This window comes from Drosophila biarmipes, chromosome X, assembly GCF_025231255.1.
Source record: "Drosophila biarmipes strain raj3 chromosome X, RU_DBia_V1.1, whole genome shotgun sequence".
Taxonomy (NCBI): Eukaryota; Metazoa; Arthropoda; class Insecta; order Diptera; family Drosophilidae; genus Drosophila; species Drosophila biarmipes.
In genome coordinates, this window is record NC_066611.1 from 8,941,801 (window position 1) to 8,963,105 (window position 21,305).

Consider the following 21,305-nt stretch of genomic DNA (forward strand, 5'->3'; position numbering starts at 1 on the left):
AGGATCATAAGAAATGGATTTCGATATATTTTCCGACTACCAACTTACCCTCGTCCGTGGCTATGTCCTTGAAGATGTCGTCGCAAAAGATGCCAATGAGCAGGGCCCTCACATTGCCGATGCACTCCGCCAGCTGGATGTTCTCCATGTTGGTCTTCCGGGCCACGGGAGTGCCGCTGCCGGCTGCCACAGCTGCCGAGGCCGATGTGGACGGTGCTCCTCCGCTTCCGCCGCTGCTGATCATGGCCGGAGCCGCCGACGGCGATGGGTCTCCGAAGTACTTGGCCATTACGGCTCCACCGGCCACCACGCGGGGTGCATTCTTGTCTGCAAAAGGATAGGGAGGAGGAGGACATTAGCAAGGGAAGCAGTTGTGTATGCAAGCAGGGCTCACCTTTGTTTGCCTTGGACTGGACCACCTTGGCGGCGGTCACCAGGCCACTGCCATGGGCGGCATTGGAGCCACCTCCGGCAGCTGTCAGCGATGCGGAGGAGCTCCGCTGGGGGTAAATCTCGTTGGTGTACTTGCGCAGCAGGCGCAGGCAGGACTTGATGACGTAGCCGAGGTACTGCAGTGACTGCTGGAGCTGAAGTGGCCGGGAGCGGTCCCGTTCCTCGCGCAGCTGCAGTTTGAAGCAGTCCCAGGACCAGCTGAGCAGCACCACCAGGCTCTCGAAGCACTCACGGCTCACGCTGTTGGCGAAGGCCCGGGAGATGCGCTGCACCGGATCGGCGTCCATCTGGGCCGGCGTCTGCTTGCAGTCCTGGGTGACCAGGCGGTACAGGATGGCCGGTATCTGGCCGGAGTTGACATCGGTGCCGTTGTTGGCCTTCTTGCTGGACTTGAAGGAGAACACCACCTGGTCCTCGGTGGTCACAGAGGCCTGGCCGCAGGACCCACAATCGGAGGAGGGGCCCGCGATCCGAGCCCACACCAGGTACCATCTGCCGGCCACCGCACTGACCGGCTTGGGCAGGAGGATGTGGTGCTTGCTCCTGGCGCCGCACTCGTACGGCACTTCCTTGGTCTCGCTGATCAGGATGCCCTCCTTCTCGTAGCCCCCGCCATCGCCGCCCAGGTCGAAGAGCTTCAGCTTGCAGCTGTACTCCCCGCGACCGCCGAACATGCCGAAGCCACAGATCACAATGTCCGTGTCCGCCGAGAAGCGGATGGCCTCCACACTGTGGCCGGAGTAGCCCCAGCCGCCGCCGAAGTTCTCGAACCGGCTGACCACCTGGAACTCGCCGGCCTGCGCCTCCGCCGTCTGCTGGGTCTGCTTGAGCAGCGGCTGCTCGAAGCAGCCGGGGATGTTGTCCTGCGCCGAGGTGAGGATGTCCAGGCAGGCGAGCAGGTTCAGGGAGGCCTGCGAGCGCGCCACGCGGGAGTCCACGCGATCCGGCAGGGAGAGTTCCGGCGAGAGTAGCGATCGGTAGGTTGCAGAGTTCTGGAAGAGATCGGGGGGTGGGTTATAGGTATATATGGTTCTATATAATGTATAAATGCACAAGTAGGGAAAAATGAATAAGTAAATTAAAAAATATATAAAGGCTGGGGTTAAGTTAAAGTTTTAGGTTATCTTCGGGTTAGTTTTGGGAAAAAATAGTGTTTATGTGGGGGGCGAAAACGGAACTAAGTTGGAATTATTTTCAGGTAAAAGATAAAGGTTAATGCAGGGCTGAGGTTTGGCTTAGGGATAAGCTATTATTAAGCTCGGGTTAAGTTGTAATTATGTTCGGGTTAAAGGGGTGTTTTGTTCAGATAGTGCGTCCTATACTGGTGTAAATCTTAGCAAAGTTAAGTTAGGATTATATAAATATTGATTTATTATATGGAACGTGCTATAATTAAATAAATAAATAAAAGTATACCAATTTCAAAATAAATATATGTACCTTTGTCTGAAAGCGAAGGTCTATGATTAAATTTTTACTTTAGACTTAGGGTCTTAACTTTAAAACTAAAACATTCAATGAATTGTGCGTTTTTTAGGCGTTAAAGTGGGTGTGAAACTCTAATAAAAAAATAATCTCTGCGCAAGGATCCCTAGAATTTGCGTGCCCACATGGTTATAAACTTTATAGAGTCGGTAAACTGCACTTTTCTTGTTACATATTGTGCAAGGAATACAATATATCCAATTAATTTGCGAGTAATGGGTATATCATTTATAAACCAACACTTTTATAACCTTCTAACTCACCGCGTCGCTCTCGTTGATGTCACTGGCCACCACATTGTGGCAGCGAAGCTTGCGTGCAGCTCCGTCGAAAACCCACAGCACATTGTAGGTGGGGTCCATGGTGAAGGCCAGCTGTGGTGGCGATGGAATGGGTTCCGGGGTACTGCCTCCCTGCTTGCCTCCACGCCGAGATCTGGGCACAGAGCCTGCTGCCAGCGCCGCCGATCCCGATCCCGGTGTTCCAGGCCCTGCTACTGCTGCGCCTCCTGCTGCCGCAGCGGTGGATGCCACTTCCGGGGGCGGCTGCTCCTCGAAGATCTGATTCCGGGCCTCGTGCATGCTCCGGGACATCTGCTCGTTGATGGGCACCCCAGCCGTGGCTGTGCCCGTCAGGGCGGTCAGCAGCGACGAGGTGGATGCGTGCGCCGGCGAGTCCTCCACGGGAGTCACAGCCACATCCAGGTTGGAGTTGATCTCCGGCTGCTGCTGCTCCGGCTGAGCCTGCATCAGTTTCACAAAGTTGGTCTGCCCTCGGTAATGGGCCGTACAACTTCCATCCCGCCGATTTATGGAGAGCGTGTGGAAGGACAGCGGAATGCTGGGGATAAGCACTATTCCGGGATATTAAAGAGATTAGCATTGGTTTGCCATCATTCTTGGGGTACACTTACATATCGTCTTCTTGTTGGCCACCACATGCATCTTGGGCAGCATTTGGGCCGTGATCAGGGATTCGTCTATCTTGATGAAGGTCTGGTCTCCATTGGCGCCAATCCAGGTGACCTTTTTGCCATAGCAGGGGCCCAGGCCACTGGAAGATTGGAAGAAGAAAGAGAGTTACCCATTAGTGATCATGGTGAAACTAATCCCTTAGTAGGCTCCCTTACAAGACGGCTCCGGGCGAGCAGTTCCAGAGGAACTTCTGGCGCTGGGTGAGCACCGGCATTAGAGGAGGCACCTCCTTGGAGCCACTTGGCTGCACGGTGGCCGGCGACTGGGAGCGCTCCGGACCAGGCATTCCCACCGGCGCCACTGTTGGCGATCCTCCTGCTCCGCCGCCATCAGAGCCCGGTCCCACCGGAGAGTCGTCGTCCTGGGGCGGGGGCTTCACCCCGTAGTCGCTGGGCAACCGTCCCAGCTGTCCCTTCTGGTAGTTGCCGAACGTGTACACCATTCCCTTGGATGTCAGCAGCACGGTGTGATTGCTGCCGGCGGCCACTTGGCTGATGGCTCCGGGCACCTGGACACGAACTGGTCCGCTCACCGGCTGCAGATCTCCACTGCCCAGTTGACCGTATTGATTGCTCCCGAAGGTGTAGACTTCGCCGGCCAGCGTCAGCACCACGGTATGGTGCAAGCCACAGGCCACCTGGACCACAGGCGATGAGCTCGTCAGCTGCAGCAGCTGTGGGGCCAGCGGAGCCACGCGAGGCGGATCCTTGTCCAGGTCAGTGGGCGTGGCTGCTCCTCCGCCGGCGGCTCCGGTCTCCAGTTCGCCCTTGCGCTCCTTGCGGCGCATGATAAGCGTTTTGGAGCGCTGCTGGCGCTGTTGCACGTCACTTGGTGGAGGCTTCAGTTCTGTCTTGGCTTCTGCAGGGGAACATGGGGGTTTAGTACCTAAATGGGTACGCAAAGCTGAGCTGGATAACTCACCATCGCTGTCCTGGAGGGCAATGCAGGCGGCGCAGAGACCACACTTGGCGCAGCCGGCATCTCCGTGGCCACAGGGACAAATGCTGCCCGCAAAGCGCTGCTCCAGCGGGACATTCAGGGCGGAGACACAGCTGACATTGTAGCCGGTGCACTCGCGACAGATGACGCACACGCGGCACTGGCCCTGGACCAGGTTGTGGTCGTCGTAGTCGCACAGCGTGGAGAAGTCCAGCTTCAGGCGCTTGTCCAGTGGCAGCAGGGATGCAAAACAGGCGGCTGCCGTTGAGGATGAGGCAAACGGGGGCACATCCTTCACCGGCTGCAACTTGTTGAATATCCTGCCGCACTGGCCCTTGTTGTTCAGCCCGAACGAGAAGAGCTGCCCCTTGGCATTGAGGGCCACACAGTGGGCCTTGCCCAGGGCCACCTTGGTCACGTGCTGGTCCAGCAGCTCACTGACGAAGCCCATGGCATCGCAGTGGGCCGTATCCTTGCCGTACATGATCAGTTTTCCCGTTTTGGTCACAAAGGCCGAGGTGCCGTTGTTGCAGGCGGCATGGACCACCACATGGCCATCGATCTTGGTCATCTTCTTGGGCTTCACCGCCTTCGGTTGTCTCCGATTCTTGCTGCTATCGCCATCCTCGCCGCGTCGCGCGGTTCCGGCAAAGAAGACGGTCCCGTCATCGTTGACCAGCAGGGCGTGGATGCCATCGTGGCCCACGGCCACGTGCACTATGTTGGCCGCCTTGGAGATCACCAGCTCGGTGAGCTTCAGCGTCGGCGTGCGACCCACGCACTTGAGTCCCAGGGCCGCGGACTTTCCGTAGTAGTACACCCGGCCGTTGCTGGCCCGCACCAGGCCGAACTCCTTGCCGCAGGCCATGCCCAAGACGTCCACATCCGCATCGCGGCAGGGCGCCGGCAGCTTCGGCTCGAAGCTGTTGTGGGCCGACTGGATCCGCTGGATCTGGTACTGGTTGAGCAGCTCGTCCTCGAAGGCCGCGTAGCCCAGCGTGCGGAACTTCTTGCGGGCCAGCTGCAGCGGCAGCTCGAAGGGCGGCGGGTCAATGTTGTAGCTATTGTGGTACAGGTTCAGTTTCTTCACCACCAGGGTATCCTAAAAATAATAAAAAATTGTAAAACCCATTATTAGTAATAGTTGATAATATATTGTCGGGGATCTAATCCAATCAATATGGTTAAGAGGTTTAAAATCACATTCAAACGTGTCCCTATGATGAAATCAAAATTTCTTGGGAAATTAAGAAAGTGTAGCATACTTTTTCGCATATTTTTTTAGTGATTTTAAACCTCTGTAGATTTCTTAGCATGTTAGTTTATATGAATTTTTTAAAACTTATTTAAAAATGCCCTTAAGCAATTTTTAATGATTAAAAATTACTCTTTTTTAAAGATTAAATCTTTAAAATAAAGCTTTTTAAGAATGAACTATTATCGAATCTCAGGAATTCGCGGGAATATTTGATAAAAATTGTATATCCTATTCAGGTGCACCATAAAATTGTGTGGTCTGAGGCTTTTAAGTTTGCTGATGGTTAAGACCTTTTTAATACCAATACTCACATCGCGGTTGCTGCAGATGGCGTGCAGCGAGTCGTCGTCCGTGAAGAGCACGTAGTTGAGCCCCTCGCGCATGTGCAGCATGCTCAGCGGACTCATCGCCTTGATGGCCAGCGTGTCCAGGCCCACCATCTGCAGCTGGTCGCCCGCACTCCGGCGACAGGTGCGCCGGAAGTAGAGCTGCCCGCCACTGTAGCCCAGCCAGGCGCTGCGCTCGTGGCTGAAGTCCTCGTTCTGGGCGTAGACGTGGCCCTTGTAGGATCCCCCGAAGCCAGTGCCGATCTTCAGCAGGGTTCCTCCGTACAGTAGGTACACAAACACTCCATCGCAGGCCATGGCCGGCGAGGTGATGGGCGCCCCAGTGCTCAGGGGCGGCAACTTCAGGGGGAACTGCAATAAAAGAGGGGTTAATAAGGGAAACATTTTTGAAATAAAATTAAGGTCGAAATAATTTATATAACTAAATTAGTTTCCTTGTTATTTACATAAAACTGGTCGTAGTTCTTAGTTTTAGATTTGCTTTGGCTTGACAATTTTTTTTTAACTGCACTTACAGAAGTCCTAAAAGTTACGAGGCGTGGGTTCAAATCCAAGAATAATTTAAAATTATAATAGTTAAAACGAATTTAAAATTTTGAGACTTATTTCAAGTGCTTTTACTAAAATATAGAAGCAGGGGAGGGTTCAAATCCCAGGGAAGCTAAAAACTTTTTTTTTAATTTTCTAGTTTCAAAATATTTAATCGTTTAAAAAATATTCAATTAATCTCAAGAGTTTTAATGTCAGTAAAGGATGTAATCAAATGAAAAATAAATTTAAAAACAACAAAAATGCTGTAATATATTCTTATTTTTTTCTCGGTGTAGCAACCTTCAGCACTCACCTCGTCGATCAGGGAGTTGTGCGGCACCCCGTGGCTGTGAAAGTCCGGCCTCGTGGGCTTGTTCAGCGCCGCACTGACCACCGTGTGCTGCAGCGTGGCCAGGACCACCGGCAGCTGGACAATCTGGGCGGAGAGCTGGCGCGGCGTCATCAGCATGGCGGCGATGGCCTTGAGCATCTTGCCCGTGTCGCCGCGGGCAATGCAGAGGCCCAGGAGCGCGGCACAGGCCATGGCCGACCAGTTGGCCTCCGCGCCCGTGGCCGAGTTCAGGGCCGCCGGCATGGTGGCCAGGTCCAGGAGCAGATCGTACAGCGGATTGATCAGCTCCTCCGGCTCCAGCTTGAAGCTCTCCGGCTGCTGACCCTGGATGACGTCCAGCAGGGCCTTCAGTGCCTTGGTGCACAGCAGCGGATGCACGTGCCGGGCATCGGCGATCAGCTCGAAGAGACTGCGCAGTCCCGCGCCCACAATCAGGGGCACGGTGGCGTAGACGGGCTCCCGTTCGGTGGGCTCCTCCGTGTCCGAGTCCGCATCGCTGTTGGCGCTATCGCGTCGCGGTCGCTTCTCGGCCGGCATGCCCGGCCCTCCCACCACCACCGGCACAGGGGCCGGCACGCGTCCCTCGACAATCACACCCACGGGTCCGCCAGGAGCTCCGTTGCCCGGGCCCACGGCACCGTGCATGCCCAGATGGGCGTGACAGGGGCAGTCGAGTATGTTGCTGATCATGCAGCTGTGGGCGCACATCATGCAGCAGGCGGCGTTCAGGTTGTTGCTCCACTTCTTCAGGCCCGAGCCGGACTGGCCGGCGGCCGCTCCGCCCTCCTGGAAGAGCGAGTACCGCGTCTCCGCCTCCAGCACCGTGGATCTAATCGCCGAGAAGACCGCAAACTTGGACGCGTTCGGATCGAGTTCGATGTGCGCCACGGGGAACGAGGGCAGGATCATCAGTTGCTCCTTGACCAGCGGCGGGTCCAGCGGATTCACCAGGCCACCCGCTCCCGCATTCCCCTCCAGAACAGCCGCTGCTGCTGCGGCGGCCATCGCTGCCGCCGACTTGTCCTTCCGACTTTTGCGCTTCGTTAGCACCTTGCGATCGTGTTGCATTTTTCTGAAAGTGGAAAAAACCGAGGGTTAATAAAAATATTTAAATGGAATGTAAACAAAATATTTCATCTGTTTTAATGGGTATTTAGTTTAGAATAATAAAATACAAAAATATACTAAATATTCAGAATTTTTAATACAATCCTCAAAACTCTTTAATTCCAAAATTTTAGGCGCCAAAAATGCAACCTAAAATTTTTACAGCTTAGTGCAACACATTTTTTGAAAGTGTAATATATTGGTAGGTATGCTACAAAATAGAAATTCTTTAATTCCTTAATGTTCTGAAGTAAAAACCAATTTAATTTTTTAATATTAAACACGTTAGTTTAAAAATGACATGATTTTCCCCTAAAACTTGGTAATACCTAACTAAAATTATATGTATTCAGCAGCACTAAAAATAGATTTTTTATAAATTAAAAAAAATGTGTATCCCATAACTCCTACGCTGGTTATAGCAGGAAATGTATTAAGCTCAACCTTTGACCTTTGCAATATTTTTGAGTGCCGGATTGAGCCTTATAACAGGTGTTTGTGATATTAAGAGATATTAAGGTGATATTTCAAAAAATATTATTTTTAGTAAAAGTTCATGTGGGTTAGAACCATAATATTTTGAACTTTCGAGTGCCCAAAGAAGCGGCATATCTTGCATATTTCCAACCACTTTGACTTGTGAGCTGCTCGACTCGACTCACATGTAGAAAACATTTGAAAAAAGGGGGACACTACTCGAACTATAGGTCATAAATCAAAAACGCATTCCACCAAACTGCGGAGGAAAGCAAGCTTAAAGTGGCGAGGACCTGGCGGAGCATTTGCATTTGTTTTCGCTGGCCCTGGCAAGCTTTCGGCTCCTCGGCGGCTCCTATCAGCGGGAAGCTTTCGAGCGGGATGCTGGTCGCTATTTTGGGCATCCAGTTGCACATGCAAGCTTTGGGATGTGTGTACCCGGGTGTCCGGGCGTCCGGGTGTCCGGGTGCCCGTTTGGCTCCTCCGGCTGACAGGTGGTTGCGAGTACTGATGGCCGCCGCCCGAGTGCGGCTCCCCGGCTTGTGCTTTCCGCAGGCGGTGATTACGGGCTCCAAACTTTGCCAACTGCTCCCAAAGGGTGCGGGTGGCCAGCTCAATTATTCAGCAACCACTGGCCTGGCTTAGGGAAGGCCCAACTGCGGCTGCCTCAATGATATGTCAGTTCTGCGATTGAAACTTGCTAACTAACAGACATATAACTAATAAAATAAATTTTAAAATTAAAAAAAAAATATTCCTAATTATACTAATACATACAAAATGTTAGTATAGCTTTATAATGGTTTTTTACTCCATTTAATATTTAAGAAAGGACCTCATCTCAAAGAAAACCATTTAATTAAATTATAGTAAAAATAACAAATTTTCTAAAATAATATTAATAATAATTAAATAATTTAATAATAATTAAACATTTAAATAATAATAATAAATGAATAAAACTATTTAATAATAATAATTAATAAAACTAATAATACTTACTAAAAATTTACCTATAATTTTGTTCGTTACATTGATTAATTAATTTTAAGAAATAGCTAAAAATTTACTTTTAAAATCTTACAACATTTTTCTCAAACTTAAAACAAAAATCGTTTTTTGTGTAAATATTCTAGGCCAATTTTGCTGCCATCATTGGTATAAACATTTTCACCCATACAAGGTGCAATTAAAACTTTTAACTCGTTTTTGCAAAATCGATTTTCTGGGGCCGTGTCGGTATTTTGCCAACTAACTGAGGTCCAGGTGTTCGATTAAAAATTGTAAGCCTGCAAAATCATTATTCAAAGAAAGGTTGGAATATTTTTAAAATTTCTTAAAAAAATCCTTTTAACATTAAAAAAATAGATTCCCCTGTCTGAAATGTGGAAGTTCATCTTTATATGATCAATGCATATTATATTTATGAGATACTGAGCTTTGGAGGAAAAATAGGTCACGACAATCTTTATTTTCGCTGGTTGATAAGTATTGAATAGTTTTTAATAACTATTATATCATTACTTTGGTAAGGGATCTTCCTAACAATATTCTGCCAAATTTTATATGTAGCATTATTTATAAGTATAAAGAAAGTTACCAAAGTTATGGTAGAAATCTTTATATCTTTGCAAAATAGATTGTTTGTTTTTTGGTAACTATCAAACCATATATCAAGGAAAGATATATTAAATACTATTAATAATCCATTAACTTGGTAAGGGGTCTTCCTCACAATATTCTCCATAATGGTAAATTACTATTAAGGATAAAGAACTATAACTGTGCTATATATCTTTATATCAATGTAAAATACTTAGGTCCTGAATTTTTTGGTAACTATCCAACCATATATCGAGGAAAAATATAATAAATACTTTTAACCATCTATTATTCTGTCAATATTCTGTCTGCTTTTACATGGTGCTTTATCTACAAGGATAAAGGGCTATAACTTTGGTAGAAATCTTTATATCGATGTAAAATAAATTTGATAACCATCCAACCATATATCGAGGAAAGATATATTAAAGAGTTTTTACAATCTGTTACTTTGAAAAGAAGTCTTCCTAAAGAGCTATAACTGTGGTAGATAATTTTATATGAATGTGAAAAAGATGTTGTATTTTATGGTAAAGATATATCAAATACTTATTAAAACATATTACTTTGGTAAGTGGTCTTCCTAACAATAATCTGCCTTACTTTAACTGACTAACTGGTGAGTTATCTATAAGGATGCAAAGCTATAACTTTGGTAGAAATCTTTATATCGATGTAAAAAAATTAAATTTTAATTTTTTGTTAACTATCCAACTATATAACGAGGAAAGATATATTCAAATCTTTAAACAACCTATTAATTTGGTAGGCGATCTTCCTGATTTTAAATGCTGCATTATCTATAAAAATGAAGACCTATAACTAAGGTAGTTTTCTTAAAATCTATGTGAAAAAGATCGTAAATTTGTTGGTAACTATTCAACCATATATCGAGGAAAGATGAGTACTTTTTACAATCTATTACTTTGGTAAGAAATCTTCCCAGCAATAAGCATTATCTATAAAGATGCAGAGCTATAATATTGCGTTTGTTGGTAGTATCACCTTATATCGAGAAAAGATATATTAAAGATAAAGATATATGTAGATATTATATTACTTTGGTAAGTGGTCTTCGTAACAATGATCTGCCTAATTTTATTTTAAATGGTGAGTTAATATATTCTCGTGAATGTGAAATAGATTGTTAATTTTTTGGTAACAAGGAAAGATGAATATTTGTTACAATCTATTACTTTGGTAAGGGATCTTCCCAACAATATGCCTTGTCTATATGGATGCAGAGTATAATATTGAATTATTTGGTAGTATCGGACCTTATACTAAGGAAAGATATATTTCCCTAAGGACTCTGCCTGATAATGCATTATAATGCATATCCTTCCCGAGCGTTTGGTATGGTTTCCCCCTCGAAGACCTCTGTTTGGCGGCACACGGGGGTGACACTCGCAGCGCCGCGCCGCCACCCCCGTGGGCCGTCAGTGGGTTAATGCAGGTCGCGGCGCTCTCGGCAATCAGCTGATCCGCGCGGCGCTCAGCTGGGCGGCGCAGGACTGTCCACTTCCGCCCGCTTCAACCCCCAGCAGGCGGGGGGTGCGGCACGGCGGCGGCGAGAGAGCGCGAGTGCGCAGGGGTTGAAGACCCAGATTGGCAGCCGAAGCCGAGTGCAGCGATCGATTTTTCCACCCCGGCGGACGGACGGGCTGTGTGGGCTATGCGTGCTGGAGGGGATGCAAGGGGCTGCGCCGGGGAGGCTCCGGGACACATTGGTGTCCGGATGCTGGCGGGGATTACCTGCGCGTGCTGTTCGTGTACAGCTCGTAGAAGTGGTCGCCGTACTTCAGGGGATTCAGCAGGCCCACCATTTTGGCCCGATTTCCCGCTGGATCCAGGGCTCCAATCGATATTTTCTCTATGTTCCGATGCTCCGTTACCGTTACCGTCGCCGTCGCCGTCGCCGTCACCGTCGCCGTCTACCGTTACAGCGCTGGACGCTCTCCCACCCGCTCTCTGCGTTTGGCTAATGGATTATATTGCACTGCGGTGTTATCGAACAAACTATGAATTAACAACTAGGAATTAACTACTTCGACGAGCATCGTCTGGCGTTTTGGTGCGCTTTGTTTCTGCCATTTGCCATTCGCTTTTGTCACTTTCACGCAAAAAAAACACACACCGAGCGACAACGCAACGGTACAATGGGGACGAGAGAACTGAAACTTTCGGCGCTCTCGCCTCACCCCGCCGTGTTGTTGTTCGTGCTCGCTCTGCTTCTTGCCGCTTCCTGCGGGAGAGGACGCCCAGCTGGCCGCGGCCAGTGTTGGACAGCGGGTGTCCTGTTTTTTCAGTTACAAACGATTTTCTTATTCGCAGTTTGAGCGTTGCTAAAAAAATACAAAAAAGGAAATTGTAAACAATTTTAAGTTTAAATTGCACATTATTTGATCGTTTTAAAAAAAAAAAAATCTTGTTTAAATGATAAAGTTTTGCCAACGATTTTAATACATTATCCCTATCCTTACTTTTGTAGATACTTAATTGTAAGTGTATACTTTTTTAAATTAGTATTTCAACTTATTTTCTCGCAAAATTTTTGAAAATCTCACAGAGGTTTAATCACTTCTTTTATCAATTTAAAAATTTAAGAATTACAAGGGGCTCTTAAGTTAATATAGCTGCATTTAATCCATTTCAGTTTCTTTCTTTCTGTTTTTAGCGGCTTAATTTTACATTGCATTGGTAGACATATTTAAATGTTTTAGTCAAAAAGTTTTGTAGCCTTCCCTTAACGCATTTTAATACATTATCCTTATTCTTGAAGGTATTTATATTTATGCAATGTGTAGCTTAACCAAAACGTAAACTGATATTCTTTTTTCCATGGATTTTCTTTTATAAATTGCAATAGTATTTAAAAACCAGTTTGTGTTATATTTTAAAGGGATTGTCATAGAAATTCAATGTTAAAATTTACAGACAACATAAGGATTTGAGTTAATGTGACTGAATTTAATATTACTCATTTTTCTTCTTACACTTTTTTTCCCGGCTCATTCATTTTACACTGCATTGCCAGTCACATTTGAATATTTCCATGTTTTTTTTTTAAACACACCACAAATAAATACTTTAAAAATCTCCAATATCATCAGTTCTCCCAAAGAGTCCGTTACAAAAGTTAAATTTTCAAAAACAAGTCCACACAGCTGATCCCCGTCAGTGCTGCAAAACGCCGACGCACCCGCGCGCTGGCAACCCTGGCCAGCAGCTGTCACCTGCAAGAACAACAACAGGGGCAGGAAGAAGAAGAACTTTGACAGCTGCACCGCAAGCGAAATCGAGGAAAAACATTTTACGTAATTTAACTGTGCGATTTGCGAGGCTTGGCGAGCGTACTAACACGATCTCTCCCCGCCAGCAGGATGGGCAACGCGCTGCAGCACTACCTGAAACCGGACGTGATGCCCGGGCCGGACGTGGTGCCCTCCTTCGACCCACTGCTGGGCTTCAAGTCGCGCAAGGAGCGTGTGATGGTCGCCACCCAGGAGGAGATGGAGTCCGCCAAGCTGCCGCTGGAGGCGCGCGACTACTGCGCCCACCTGGCCATCGCCTACCAGGCCTGCCGCACGGACACCTTCCCGTTTGTGTACAAGTGCGCCCACCAGAAGCACGAGTACCTCACCTGCGAGTACGAGGACTACGTGCTGCGCATGAAGGAGTTCGAGCGGGAGCGCCGGCTGCTGGAGCGCCAGAAGCGCCTCAACAAGGCCGCCTAGGCCAAGCCAGTCCTCGCCCGCACCTCCCCCCTGAAAAGAGAACCCTACCACACTACACCAGGAGGCGCTCCTGGCCGCGGATCCACTGCCATTGCCCCCCTGTTGCAAGCTAGTTTCCAGCGGAAATGTCAATAAACAACTCCATGCTAGTAGTAATGCGGATCTGCTAACCATTTTTTTTTATTAGCCATTAAACGATTGATAAACTGTTCGAAAACCGACGATTGTCTAGTGGATCTTGGAGAGAGCAGAGAGATTTGACTGGCTCCAGGTGGAGGAGCCTAGTCAGGAAGGTGTGCACAGCCAGAAGGAGCAAGTTTCGTTGAGCAGAGTTCGTTTTCAGCAACGATGCGGATCTGCTGGGCGCCTGATCTCCCAGTTTTGTGTAAAAAACCCTAAAATGGCATGCTGTTTGGAATGGATTCCGGTGGGGAGAGCTTAGAGAAGGAGGTTGTCATCCCTTGGGAGTCCAAAGAAGTCTTACGAAGGTGCAAAATATCTACTATATACATAAAGAATAATAGCTAAACGGTTGCCCGTTCCAAAAAACATCTATTAATGGTAGAATTTGAAGGTAAAGTATATAGAAATAGTGGTTAATGTAAATTTTACCATGAGAAACTTGACTTTCCACAATCCTAACTAACTGAAATTGCCGATTCTGCCTACTCACAAGCGAATTTTAAGAAAGAGTTCTATAAAAACTTGATTTATGTGAAGTTGTTCAAGAAAAAATAGTAAGAAATATAAATTTCTATTAAAAAATAAGATAACTATTGCAACTTACTAATAATTTAAAGTCAAAATTTAGGAAACTTAAAAGCAGACTCTTTTCTTGATCAAAATTTATAATAATCGGTATTTTTTTTTTTGGCAAAAAGAGGGGTTAATCAAAAAATATTCACCCAGCACTTAAAATATTTGAAGTATCTCCACATTGAAGCGTTTGAGCAGTCAGAAATTTTCAGTGTAGTCTGCTAATGCAATTTCTGTGTTCGTTTTAAATAGATAATTGGAATACAAAGGCGAAAAGGTGGTTAACTAGTGTTTTTATCTAAGCACTTGTGAGATAGCAGAGTACATTGCATTTTAATGTATTTGAAGCCCAGGTGAATTACTAACAAAAATAACTATTACTTTTAGTTTACTTCCTCGAATTTGATCATTTTATGGAAAATAATTGGTTTTGAATAAGAAGATTTCTTGGATAGGTTCTCAATTATGGGAAAAGTGGAAGAAGGAATATCATATTTCACCTTTTTCCTTGTGGTATTCCAAATAGTTAGTTATTTAAGAAACAAAGTAATGATCAAAGTGACTTTTAGGGATCTTTCTTATAAGTGTACATTTTCGTACATAACAATGCTTCCTCAAGAAGCTCAGAACCTTCTAATATCATCCACAAAGACCCTTTTTTTTAGAGAATTTAAAGTATAGACTTGTGTACTACCCTTTGTAGGCACTTAAGAACCCTAAAGATATCCCCTTTTGGAGAAGAACCCCCTCAGAGGTAAACCAACCCCTGGGTAGTTAGTGAAAATCCTCTTTTACACTGGTTCCTGCAACTTTAAATTTAATATCAAACTCATCTCCTGGCTTAACGATACAAATGCTTCGTCTAACAACGCCTCACACACGCGAGCACACACAACACACCGGGTATATCACAAGCACACACCCGCATATCTATAAATACACGGCTACATAATACATGATGGTAAAAACGGGCAAAGAGAAACTAACGCACTACAGATGATGATGGCAAGTTTTGTGTTCTAAATTACAATCTAACTAGGGGCTCCAGGTGCCGGCTGGCATTCACTAAATGCATCCTCGCTGCTCCGGCACGCACATCTTTGGTAGAGGCTTCTCCTCGAGATACGGCGGCGACCCATCAAATGCCCAGTTTGCGCCACAGATCGTGCATGCGTCCGCCGGTGGCGAAGATGCTGCGCAGCATGAAGACCTGGACGAGGCCCACGCCGATCATGGCGCTGATCTGCAGCATGGACCACTGGTTGACCTTCTGGAAGTTGGACTCGGCCAGGTTGCGGTCCCGTGCCTCGTGCGAGCGCAGGACATCCTGCAGCTGGCGGGCCTTGTTCAGCTGCAGGCGGATGCGTCCGATGAAGTCCATGATGTCCTGCACCTTCATGTCGTAGTACTCGTCGCGGGACAGCCCGGTCAGCTCGTCCACCTCGTTCCACTGCGCGTCGCCCTGCAGCTCCTCGCCCTCGCGCTCCACGATCAGCTCGAAGAACACCGTCTTGCGGTTGAACATGCTGAAGCTGTTGTCGAAGCAGAACCGGTAGTCGCCCTCCTTGGCCACCTCGTGGCGATGGACGTTCTCCGGCTTCTTGAAGTCGCTGACTATCACCAGCCCGATGGGGTCCAGCAGGGTGAAGCTGATGTCCAGGTCGCCGTGCCCGCCGTCGATCACCTGGTACTCGAAGTCAATGGTCTCGCCCTGGCGCACCGAGTGGTACAGGCACTCCGTTTTGCCGGCGTCCACATAGACGGTCATCTCCTTGTCGTAGGCCTCCGCGTCCCGCTGGCCCGGCAGCAGGCCTGCGAGGAGCAGGACGACCAGCGCCGGCATTCCCCGCCACATCTGCCCGGAGTGACGCACAAAGTAATGAGTAACCGGGGCTAAAATTAGCCGGCGTTTATCTTACCGCTTGCATTGTGAGCTGCTTGGCCTAAAATCAAAAAATGCAAAATGCTCAGCCGCGCAGTGTGGCCGTGGTGTGCGCAGAGTGGGCAGCCCGGCCGACGGGTCACACTCAGCGCTGCGCAGTCAGCTTTTTCATAGCCAGATTCGGGCTGCGTATGGTCTGTAGCGGAATTTCTTTCTCACCCAGAGTTGTTAAAAATAAACTTACAAACTAATTAATTATTAATTTATTAACAAAGGTTTTAGCCATTTTCGTTGCCTTCAGTGATTTTTTTTCTTATATTACTTTTTTAGTTCTTCTTTTAGCAAATGTTAAATTATATATTTGATTTTTTGATAATCCAATCTGTTGGATATATCAACATTTTTTAAATTGTAGTTACTACTTACTTAATTTATAATAATTAAGCTGGATATTAAACATATTTTAAAGCTAGTTTTCACGAAGTAGGGTTACTCATAGCTAATAGGTTTTAGTAACATTTTGGAAGCAAGATCTGGCAGCACCAAAAGTAACGGATTTCTGCAATGGGCGGCAAATTTGAATAGAAAAATTAAATTCCACCTGAAAAACTAACACGGATAAGTCAGTTTTCATATAAATAAAAACATTTTGGGAAACACGTTGCTTTTTATTTTGTTAGTATATTAAAATTCTTGTAAATACAATTAATGCTACATAACAAATTAAGGAAATAAAACAAGAACCCGGCAATTCAAGAAATGATCTCAGAGGATCAGAAAAGTTATATACTAATAATTTATTAACAAATAAAATTCGAAACTGTATTGAATGCCATTTAAGTTATCAGCCCAAAAATTGCATTTAACAAAAATAACCAGAAAAAAGAATAATATAAATAAAAAAACCCATAATTAAAAACAGGAAAACCTTTTAAACATAGTCTTAGAACCCTCGTAATTAGTATTTTTTGAACAGAACTCTATTTCGCAAGGTCACACTTTCCAGGCCGAGAATTAAGCTCGAAAGAAAACTTGGAAAAATAAAGGAAAACGTCAACAAAAAATCGGAAAAAGAGACAGCTGCACGGCACTAGGGATCACGTGAAGAGTTGTCTGCGTCACGGGGAGACTGTACGCGCTGCAAAGATGAAGATCCGCACCAGGAGGAGCCTCTCCTTCGCCGGCTGCGGCTTCCTGGGCATCTACCACGTCGGCGTGGCCGTCTGCCTGCGCCAGCACGCCCCCCAACTGCTGCTGGAGAGGATTGCCGGCGCCTCCGCCGGGGCCCTGGCCGCCTGCTGCCTGATCTGCGACCTGCCCATGGAGTGCATGGCCGGGGACTTCCTGCGGGTGGTCCAGGAGACGCGCCGCCACTCGCTGGGCGCCTTCAGTCCGTGGTTCAACCTGCCGGAGTGCCTCCTCGAGGGCATGCACCGCCGCCTGCCGGAGGACGCCCATCGGCGGGTCAGCGGACGGCTGCACATCTCGCTCACCCGCGTCAGCGATCGCCGCAATGTGCTCATGTCGGAGTTCAGCTCGCGGCAGGAGCTCCTCGAGGCCCTCATGTGCTCCTGCTTCATTCCCGGACTCTCCGGCCTGGTGCCTCCGCAGGTGGGTTGCCCTTTCAGTTCCCAAAGCATTTTTAGACTTGACCAAAATATTTTCAGAAAATAGCCAAGATATTTTTGGATATCATAGGATACCAGGGAAATACTTGGTTTAGAAAGTTTATCATTTTCTGTAGCATATTTACCTACCAGTTATTTAAATTTATTTGAAAAATTAATCCTTAAATTACGACGTTTTAAGTAAAAGCACTGTAAGGCAAAAAAAAATCGGTTTAGTGCTTTGTTATTTTACTTTTTAAAGTATTTCAGAAAATGAAACAAAAAATATTACTTTATAAAAACCAAAGAGCTTTCGAGTCTTAAGAATTCAAAAAGATATAACAATTCTTAATATGTCTACATATACCTTATAGTCATTTCCCTATATCATACATATTTTGAATTCTTATATTGTTTAAAAATATGTATAATAATTATATTATATATATATTATAAATTTTAAAATGTTGAATTACAATTTTATATATGTATATTGTAAAGATTCCCTATTTTTAAAATACCTCTATAAAAAGTATATTGAAAAAACCTTTTATAAAATAATAAAAAATAATTCTATTATCCTCTTGATAAGTTAACATAAAGATTATTAGATTATTTTATAGTGTTATTAAAAAACCCTTAAAGAAAACTTTGCTTTGATTAAATTTTGTATAGTTTAATACAGAAACCCTTAAAGAATTCTTTTACAAATTCAAAAAAAATTTATAATATATTACCTCTTAGCCTAGTTAACACCCCTTTTTATTTTCTGTGCAGGAAATTAAGTAACTCAAACATGGTCTAAATCAAAATCAATTTTCCCAGAATCCGAACTCGAAGCCCAGGTGCTCATTTTGTTTATCTATGTCTCGCCAGGTGAGAGGAGTTCGCTACATGGACGGCGCCTTCTCCAACAACCTGCCGCTGCTGGACGAGCACACGGTGACCGTGAGCCCCTTTTGCGGCGAGAGCGACATATGCCCGCGGGACCAGAACCCCCACCTGCTGCAGCTGAACATCAACTGGGCGAACACGTGCATCCGGCTGTCCAGGCGGAACCTGCGGCGCATGGTGCGCATCCTGCTGCCGGGGAGGGCGGACTTCATGGCCAACTTCTGTCAGCAGGGCTACGACGATGCCTTGCACTTCCTGCACCGGAACAGCCTGCTCAGGGAGGGACTGAGGGTCAAGGAAGGGCTCATGATCGCCTGGATCCACCAGCAGGAGGAGAGGGAGAAGCTGCGGGCGGAGAGGGCCAGAGAACTGGAGAGGACCCACAGGAATCTGAAGGTTATGAAGCATCAGGGCCAGCAGGAGAAGAAGCCCCAGGATCAGATGGATAAGAAGCGCAGGAATCGAAGGCAAAAGCCCCAGAGGCGAGCCAAGAAGAAGCAGGAGCAGGCGAAGCAGAAACAGAACACCAGGAATCAGGAGCAGTCTCCCCAAGAAGGGGCCAACAACAGGACTCAGGAGAATCAGCCAAAGGATGAGTCGCATCTCTCGCCTCAGGGGCAGCAACACCACCAGGATCACTGCGCCGGCTCCCTCATCAGCTCCACCTGGTCACTCCTGCGCCGCGTGATGACCGCTCCGCCGCTGGCCAGGCACATGGTCCAAGTGATCGCTCGTCGCCTCAGCCAGAGTCTCACGCTCTGCGAGCAGCCGCACTTCGATCTCGCTCTGATGCAGGCACCCTCCTCCACCTCGCTCTGCTCCCCATCTGCGGAGCACCTACTGCCCCCCATCGACGCCACTGGGTGATAGCGATAACGCCAAAGTCAAGGCCAAACGAGTGTGCGAGGCCAGCCGAGTGGAAGTGGGAGATCAGGTGGCTGAGGAAGCGGCACGGAGCGGCGACCATTAGGCGCCACCATTAGCTTTATCAGCGATCGTCAATCGATCAGTTCCCAACTGAGTTTTATACCTGTTCCCGCGATTACTCTTATTTACCCGTGTTTTGTTTTCTCAAATATCATGTTTTTAAATGTTTCTACCTTGTGCTCTTGTTAACTGCTGTGACTCAAATAAAAACGAAAAATATGCAAATTAAAGTAAATTTGGAGTGCGAAATTTGTAAAGTTAAAGATAGAGTTTTCTAAAATTAGTTAATAAAGCATTGAACCTTACTCAAAAACCTTTTTAAATAGTACAGAATTTAAGTATGAAGGATTTTCTTTTTTTATTCCAATTTTTGGTTGATTTGATTGAAGAATTCCTCAAACGCAAATATATTTCATTGTATTTAAAAGTTTTGTAAATAAAAAAACCTTAAGATAGATTAGATTAGATTAATACAAAATATTGATACATAAGGTACAAGTTTCAAAAATACAGGTTTTTCGAAAGATCATGGATTTTATTTTTCAATATGCAATTTTTTGTTTAATTGATTTATGCTTTCGGCAGGGGTAAAAAGATTTCATTGTATTTAAAAGTTCTGTAAATCAAAAGATTTTATACACTTACTAATAAAATATTGACTCTTCGTAAGGTAAAAGTTTCAAATACATGTATTTTGAAAGATAAAGTAATTTATTTTTCTAAACACAATTTTTTGTTAAATTGATTGAAGATTTAGTTTAAAATGGATTTTATTGTATTTAAAAGATATGTTGTTTTCAAAACCTTAAGATAGATTTTATACACTTGTTAGTAAAAAATATTGATTTCAAATAGAGAAATTTCGAAGCTCAAGAATTTTATATTTCCTTAGACTGAATAGATTTCATTGTATTTAAAAGTTCTGTAAATTAAAAAAACCTTAAGATAGATTTAATACACTTGTTCATAAAGATATTGATTCTTCTTAAGGTACAAGTTTCAAAAATACTGGTATTTCGAAAGATAGGAAAATGTATAATTTCGAGGATTTTATTTTACTAATGGATTGAAGACTTCCCCAGACTTATAAAACTTTTATTTTGTATATAAAATAAAAGTTCTGCAGAGCGAGTATAGATTTGGTACACTAGTTAACAACATAACCTTACTTGAGGTACACCTTTTAAATACTGATAGTGATATTTACAACTTTCCAAACAAAAGATGATATGTAGCATCAACGATATCTTTTTTCAACACAGTTTTTGGTTCAATAGATGGAAGATTGTATTTAAATCCTGAAAGTTCTGTGCAACAAAGTAAATCTTCATTAGGATTCCTGTTATTCGGCTGCTATACTACATTTTTATTGGGAATATTTTCAGAATAATTTCGAGGCGCTTTGTGACGGTGCGCCGTAGTGCACTCGGCGCTTCTATCCTAATAAACTGATATAACCTCCAGATGCGATGCTCTGACGCAGACCCTAATCAGCGGAGTGCAAGGCAGGAGAGAGTGATGCACTCCCCGAGATCAGAGAAGTCGGCGTAAGGCCCATACAAATCATCCTCAACGATCAAGAGCGAGAGAGCGAATAATAAGAATCACGCCACTTCTGCACTTTGCCCTTCGGCCGTCCCGCTCGCACCAGTGCTGATTGAAGGATGCCACGCCCCCTGCGCCGCGGCACATCCTGAGGCTGTATCGCCCTCTCGTTCGCTCTGCAGTCTGTTGCGTCTCTTTTTCGTGTTTCCATAGAGTCATTCAGTTTTTTTTTTATAATACTCTTGATTACGTTTATAGTTGGAACGCATTTATGGGGCCCCTCTTCTGCGCCCCTGCCCCTTTCTCCGCGATAAGAATTGTCGTTGCCAACTGAAGACCGAAGAATGAAGACTGGAAGACTGGAAGACTCGAAGACCAGACCTCGTCATCGCCGCTTCGGGAAGAATCGGCCGCTGGGGGAGAGAGATCGGC

The 21,305-nt window shown here is 45.7% G+C and overlaps 4 protein-coding genes and 1 long non-coding RNA gene across 5 annotated transcripts in view; 2 read left to right on the forward strand and 3 right to left on the reverse strand.

The window, feature by feature from the left end:
* LOC108026086 (E3 ubiquitin-protein ligase highwire) overlaps positions 1 to 11,765 on the reverse strand; it is a 53,646-nt gene extending 41,881 nt beyond the window's left edge. Inside the window, exons 1-9 of the mRNA XM_017096788.3 lie at positions 11,281 to 11,765; positions 6,301 to 7,411; positions 5,421 to 5,807; positions 3,834 to 4,953; positions 3,068 to 3,770; positions 2,852 to 2,991; positions 2,202 to 2,791; positions 395 to 1,445; positions 49 to 327 (exon numbers count right to left, since the gene is read on the reverse strand). Of these exons, the coding sequence (XP_016952277.1) occupies positions 49 to 327; positions 395 to 1,445; positions 2,202 to 2,791; positions 2,852 to 2,991; positions 3,068 to 3,770; positions 3,834 to 4,953; positions 5,421 to 5,807; positions 6,301 to 7,411; positions 11,281 to 11,351 (5,452 nt within the window). The 5' untranslated portion in view covers positions 11,352 to 11,765. The remainder of the gene's footprint in view (positions 1 to 48; positions 328 to 394; positions 1,446 to 2,201; positions 2,792 to 2,851; positions 2,992 to 3,067; positions 3,771 to 3,833; positions 4,954 to 5,420; positions 5,808 to 6,300; positions 7,412 to 11,280) is intronic.
* A 931-nt stretch (positions 11,766 to 12,696) lies between these two features.
* On the forward strand, positions 12,697 to 13,479 carry LOC108025984 (NADH dehydrogenase [ubiquinone] 1 beta subcomplex subunit 7). Its single transcript, XM_017096679.2, has 2 exons — positions 12,697 to 12,842; positions 12,908 to 13,479. Exon 2 carries the CDS (start codon positions 12,909 to 12,911, stop codon positions 13,260 to 13,262), a length of 354 nt encoding a protein of 117 aa, XP_016952168.1. The 5' UTR covers positions 12,697 to 12,842; position 12,908; the 3' UTR covers positions 13,263 to 13,479.
* A 1,328-nt stretch (positions 13,480 to 14,807) lies between these two features.
* LOC108026681 (transmembrane emp24 domain-containing protein 5) lies at positions 14,808 to 16,017 on the reverse strand. The gene is made up of 2 exons (XM_017097767.1): positions 15,938 to 16,017; positions 14,808 to 15,873 (listed from the first exon to the last, which is right to left on the reverse strand). The coding sequence occupies exons 1-2, from the start codon at positions 15,944 to 15,946 to the stop codon at positions 15,157 to 15,159; spliced, it is 726 nt and encodes a 241-aa protein (XP_016953256.1). The 5' UTR covers positions 15,947 to 16,017; the 3' UTR covers positions 14,808 to 15,156.
* An 881-nt stretch (positions 16,018 to 16,898) lies between these two features.
* LOC108026643 (1-acylglycerol-3-phosphate O-acyltransferase Pnpla3) lies at positions 16,899 to 19,874 on the forward strand. Its single transcript, XM_017097669.3, is given in 3 exon segments — positions 16,899 to 17,511; positions 18,384 to 19,229; positions 19,231 to 19,874. Coding segments are annotated over 3 exon segments (1,452 nt in total). The 5' UTR covers positions 16,899 to 17,046; the 3' UTR covers positions 19,372 to 19,874.
* On the reverse strand, positions 18,158 to 21,298 carry LOC108026649 (uncharacterized). Its single transcript, XR_006368077.2, has 2 exons — positions 20,536 to 21,298; positions 18,158 to 19,526 (listed from the first exon to the last, which is right to left on the reverse strand). It is a non-coding gene; the product is annotated as an uncharacterized LOC108026649 (long non-coding RNA).
* Positions 21,299 to 21,305: the final 7 nt, after the last annotated feature.

What these genes read in the sequence shown, in the direction of transcription:
- LOC108025984 (XM_017096679.2), top strand. Translation starts at nt 12,909, where the DNA reads ATGGGCAACGCGCTGCAGCACTACCTGAAACCGGACGTGATGCCCGGG.